Below are 6000 nucleotides of genomic sequence, written 5' to 3'. Positions count from 1 at the left end.
TTTGTATCACAAGAATATTGACGCCTTGATTTTGCCCAAAGTAACATTTCTTTTACCTCAATGTCAACCTGTTTTGACATCGCATTGTTGTTTTTAGCTGTATACAGTAGATTATGTATTTGAGATGTTTTCAGTGTATTTTGAACGCTTTCAGACAATATGATTAATCGCAATTAAGAAAATAAGTGCACAACATTTTAAATAGTTATACCAATAACAGATACCAATATTATACATTTTAGTGTTGAATTAAAATGTTTATTTTTTTTTACCAATGTAACAGGACTAAACTAGGAGACATTTACAACCAAGACTCACTTGACACGTACAGACTGGCTAGCTCCACAGTTTGAATCCATCCCCTCAGTCAATTACTGACAAAGTAGAAAAGTTGTCTGCATTGACTTAAGTAAAATTACTCAGCAATTTAACAATTAACAGCACTTAACATCCTTCTTCATAGAAACAGCACTAACAACATTAACTAGGACACCTTTCTTTCTGCTGCTATATGTAAGGCTACGTCTTTACAATATAGAATATGTAATTGCACTTTCAACTAGGATTCAATACATTTAGGTAACTAGGGAAAACCTACGGTGATTGCATGTATATCAATAAGCATTATTATAGTGAGAAATGCTTTAAGTGGTAACTAATTGCTGCATACAGTACGAGCGCGATGGGCAGCGTGAGAGTGTCTGGGGCTACAGAACAGACAGAGCATTGTGAGCATCTAAGAGATGATGGTCTTCAACCAATGACTGATTGGGCAACTGGAGAGCCACAAACGATCACAATCAAGTGGCAGGGAAAAATGCATGATATGCTATTTAGCGTCCTAATATATTACCACTCAGGGGGATAGGTCAAGGGGAATATTCTTATCCCCCCCCCAAAAACAAATTATTTTCACACAAGGGTACTTTTATTTTTCCCTAGGTTATTTTTTGTCAGAGCTACACAACAAAAAAGCATGAGATTTATTTGACTATCACAGTCATAGTAAGCTCAGTTCCCAATTGAGTACAGTCTATTTTACATTTAAACCCCAAATAACTGAATAGTCTAAATCAACAAATAGTCGTTGGTAGCCCTCCGGGAACCAACGAACAGTCTGATATGAGTCGTTGCACAGTGCGATGATTTCATAGGAAAGCGCTGCCTGCAAGCCCACCGTTCAGTTTCTCCGATCCTCCCACGAGACACTTAAGATGGTGCCAGCCCCGAGATGAGTGGAGCGTTCCGTCATGTGGCTTTGGAACAAACCATAGACTCGCCCATAGCTCCACTCATGATGAGATGCATACAGCCTTGATTGAGTCACTGACCAGAGATCCCAAATGCCCTCCTGACCTCCCACCAACACTCCCTGGTTCATCTTCCAGACTAGCCCCTCTCTCGCTCTCCATTTCCTTCTCTCCCTCTCTCACTCTCCCTCTCTCAGAAGAAGGAGGTGTCGGATGAGAAGGCCCCAGCCAGCCTGAAGTCTTCTCTCATCAGGACACAGAAGAGACGCTGGGGGAGAGCCTTGGAGTAGGGCGCGGGCCGCGGGACACACGTACGCAGCAGGATCTCACGCCCTGCAGGGGGAGGGAAGTCTGGCACACTGGCACCTCCCATTGGCTTTTTGTCATCAGCTCCACCCCCACGTCCTGTGTCTTCATCCAATGGAGCCAAAAGGGCAGCCTGTGTGGGGCGAGGCAGACAGATGGGAGGAGTCAACAGCTGCATTTAAACAGACAGCCCAATTCTAATAACACTAATTGGTATTTTGACCAATCCAATCAGCTCGGAAAATGATCTGATGGGATTGGTCAAAAGACCAATTAGTGGAAAAAAATACCAGAATTAGGCTGCCTGTCTAAACGCAAGCAAAGTGGCTAAAATTTAGGTTGGCACATATTTGAGTGGCTAACATTCAGGCCGGCACAAAATGGAGAATGCAGGGCCCAACACACAGTAGACTTTCTATAAAAGCCCAATAAAATGTGGAAACTAGAACACAATATATTTTTAGGCAGTCTAAGCAGAACCAGTCTAATACATACTACACTTTTACAATGTGAGTATAACAGAGTGTGACACGCGAGACTGAGAAAAACATACATACAACTCATTCTAAGTGGTTGGGGGAATGGAACAACCGCGACAGTGATCAGACCTGGCGCAAGTGAAAGCGTCTGGACTGAGAAACGACAGCAGCATGTTAACACAATCTATTTTTACTGAGCAGGAACAAATTAAATAAATTAGAAAGCTGATTACAAATTAACAAATGCCTTCCCACATCTCCCAAACTATTGTCTAAGGCGAGGAAAGGAGAACACATTTAATGGATTGGAGCGATTCGGTGTGTGCTTCCAGATCAATGTATGCATTTGTTTTCAGTGGGGCACAGCATAGCCCTAGAGGGATGGCAACACAAGAAAGCTAGGTGACGCTAAGATCTAAAGCCAAAAGGGATCAAACACACCACAGCAACCTCCAATACTTATAGTAAACTAGCAGGCTAAAACTAGTATATAACTAACCAGACAGAAAAGAGCAACCTACCACTCCTGAGTGTACATACTAAACAGCAGGATACCGCTAACCTACTGTAATGTATACACTGAGTGTACGAAACTTAAAGGAACAAAGTCCTAATATTGAGTTGCACCCCATTTTGCCCTCAGAACAGCCTGAATTCACCGGGGCATGGACTCTACAAGGTGTCGAAGGCGTTCCAAAGGGATGCTGGACCTTGTTGACGGCAACGCTTCCCCCAGTTGTGTCAAATTGGCTGGATGTCCTTTAGGTGGTGGACCATTCATAATCAAATCTTATTGGTCGCATCCACATATTTGGTAGATGTTTATTGTGGGTGTAGCGATGCTTGTGTTACTAGCTCCAACAGTACACTAATATCTAACAACACACACAAATCTAAAAGTAAAAGAATGGAATTAAGAAATATAGAAATATTAGGACAAGCAATGTCGGAGTCCGGAGTATAATTATATATGTATGTGATGGCATGTTTAGACATTATGTGGATAGAATATGTAGTATATCTGAAGAATAGGTAGAATTCTTGATATACATGGGAAATTGTTGAGCATGAAAAACCTAGCAGCGTTGTAGTTCTTGACAAATCGGTGCGCTTGGCACCTACTATCAAAGCCCATTCAAAAGGCACTTCAATATTTTTTTACAATCCATGTCTCAATTGTCTCAAGGCTTAAAAAGCCTTCTTTAACCTGTCTCCTCCCCTTCATCTACACTGATTGAAGTGGATTTAACAAGTGACATCAGTAAGAGATCATAGCTTTGAGCTGGATTCACTTGGTCAGACTGTCATGGAAAGAGCAGGTGTTCCTAATGGTTTTATGCACTCAGTGTATAGCGACATACCACTCCTTAGTATACATACTAAACCAGCTAAAACTAGTCTACTATAAACCAACCTCCACATCCACCAGAAAACACTTGTTTATCAACGCAGACCCATCAACAGAGAATGAGAGCAAATGGACATACAACAAAAATAATTGATTAGAGCTACACTAACAGATAGGTGGTTAGAAGAAAAGATGGAAGGGAGGAGGAGAAGAAGAGGGGCTAGGTGGTTAGGTAAAAAGGTCAGGGGGGAGGTTAAAAACACGGTAAGTGGCATCGCTTTAGGAACCCTGTGCTTCTCCATTGTGTTATGGAGGTCTGGAAATTGCAGCGGTTCACTCTTCCAAACCATTACCAGAGAAGTAACTGTAATCTTTGTCTGTATCCCTCCCTCAGCTGGCCTGAACCTCAGTTGCAGCACTGCTTTGCAGGTAGAAACAGGGAGAAGTCATTGTGGAGAGGGGCATGGGGGGTAGCTAGGGTGGGGGGTGAACTAGGGGTGTAAAGGGGGGATAGGGAGGGTTGCTAGTGGTTACCTCATCACTGCTGTAGTCAGCGAGCTTGACATGGGTGAGAGGCAAGCAGCGTTAGGAGACAAAAAAAACACATAATAGGATGGAGAGAACGAAAAAACATAAAATAACAAACAGAAGAACAAACAACACAACCAACACAAAGTCAGGTGATTAAGAAGAGGATTAGGTTCTGGTTGAGAAGACATGACATTCATCCCACCGAATGCATCCCATGCATAGCATACGCACTCAAGCCAGAGCAAGCGACATTGCAATCAGACAACAATCAAACTGGTACTCTAGTCTTGTACTGGTAACATGGGTAAGATGAGGGGCAGGACATCTCTCCTCTCTTCTATATTCTTCTCTGTCTCTCTTTCCCTCGTTCTCAAGAAACTCACCTCATTTGATTGGCTGATGATTTCATCTGATTTGCATGTGCTTGGGATAATTACAAGCTTTCTTTTGAGAGCTTGGCAAAACACAGGCTGTAATTTAACACTCCGACATCTTGCTGGGTAAAAAAAAAAAAGTGATTGAGGGAGTGAGAGTTTGCTGAAATCTAACAATTTTTTGCACCGTTTCATCCTCCAACACAAGGCACAGGGGAGAGAGCCAAGACAAGCATTCATTCCCTGTTTGCATTTGACTAGCAATTATTCTAAGGAACAGATCTGGGACCAGGGACTGCATCTGTTGATGAACTCCGGAAGAAGACACATTTATTGGCTTGAACTAACTTTCACGTTGAACAAACAAATGTATGCGTCATTGGATGTGCCAAGACCAAACCAGGCATTGTATTTCAATGTGTTACAGCCAAGCATACACTTACTTTCATAACCAATACAGGTGCAACTGTACAGTACAATGCGAGAGGTAATATATCATTGCAAGTGCCTTAACTGATCATCTCAGACTATTCAGTCGGAGTATACTCAAAGACATGCAGCACAGAATAGACAGTCATTTGGTCCAGGTGTCTCTCTCCTTGCTTGTCAAATCATATCAAACTGAATAAAACAAGACATGTGTTTAATTGTCATTCTGCTAATCATAACAGAGGGAACTACAGAGCCTAGATGTTTGTCTGTCAGATTGCACAAAGCCATTTTTTGACAGACGTTTTTATCATACTTGGTATGAGTTGCATTATGTGATATGCAAGAAGAGTGACTTAACTTAAGCAAGTAAAACGGTTTAATAAAGCGGCAAGAAGAAAGTAGTGATAAGTGAACACATTAGAACACAGTCCAGCAGCAGCATGCTTTTTGTTACTCAGGCAGCATGCCCAGGAGCCCCTCAGGGCCTGGAAAAAGGGTGGGGTTGTAGGAGGGGAATCGTTCAGGGGGAACATAACATCTCCTGCCTGGGCTGTTGGACAAACAGCACGTGAGGCGATAGTGGTGGCGGGATATTCTGTGACGCCAGGAGTTAGGAAAGGCCTCAGTGGGAGACGGTGTGTATGTTTGTACAAGTGTGTGCGTGTGTGTTCTGGATGGTGGTGACAGTGTGAGACGGTGTGCTTTACCCTCTGAGCGCTGACAAACAGCTTATGGATGATGCTGCCGGCTGGGCCGCGCCCTGCTCCGACCACAGACACCTCAGGCTCCTCCAGCAGAGAGCTCACGAACCTGAGAGCGAGAAGAAGAGGAGAGGTGGTTCAGTTCATGTGAGCGTAGTCAGAAAACACATGCAGGTTTTTATATTTAAAAGACATAAAATTATACTTTTACCAACAGAATAACGAGAAGGGGTTGTAAAAACGAGCTACAGTACAGTACACAACATGTGAAAACTACAGCCTATTTGGAACTCATCCCTCTCCCCTGACACAGCATCTCGGATACAAGGCAGGACAGGCCGTTTCATTGTTGGAGAGAAAAGGGACAGGTTAATGGCTGCATGGTTCCAGGCCAGCTCTGAGTGTCCTCAAAATTAGTCTGTCTCTGCCTGGTTCTACTGCCTGAATGGCTGGGCAATCAGAGGCCCCTGGGACAAATGAACACTGTGGGCCTCCCTAATATAACCCCATCTGTCTGTATATCTATGTTTCTCTCTCTCAATGTACCTGAACCTCTGACACTGTAAGTGAATACCTAGA

At 43.1% G+C, this 6000-nt stretch overlaps 1 protein-coding gene across 1 annotated transcript in view; it reads right to left on the bottom strand.

The window, feature by feature from the left end:
- Window positions 1-236: 236 nt before the first annotated feature.
- The window catches only part of LOC118366978 (rab3 GTPase-activating protein catalytic subunit), a 51002-nt gene continuing 45238 nt past the window's right edge, over window positions 237-6000 (bottom strand). Inside the window, exons 23-24 of the mRNA XM_035749864.2 lie at window positions 5428-5530; window positions 237-1689 (exon numbers count right to left, since the gene is read on the bottom strand). Of these exons, the coding sequence (XP_035605757.1) occupies window positions 1444-1689; window positions 5428-5530 (349 nt within the window). The 3' untranslated portion in view covers window positions 237-1443. The remainder of the gene's footprint in view (window positions 1690-5427; window positions 5531-6000) is intronic.

Source organism: Oncorhynchus keta, chromosome 34 (genome assembly GCF_023373465.1).
Source record: "Oncorhynchus keta strain PuntledgeMale-10-30-2019 chromosome 34, Oket_V2, whole genome shotgun sequence".
NCBI lineage: Eukaryota > Metazoa > Chordata > Actinopteri > Salmoniformes > Salmonidae > Oncorhynchus > Oncorhynchus keta.
Note: the sequence above shows the minus strand (reverse complement) of the source record. Positions and strands in the feature narration are given on the sequence as shown.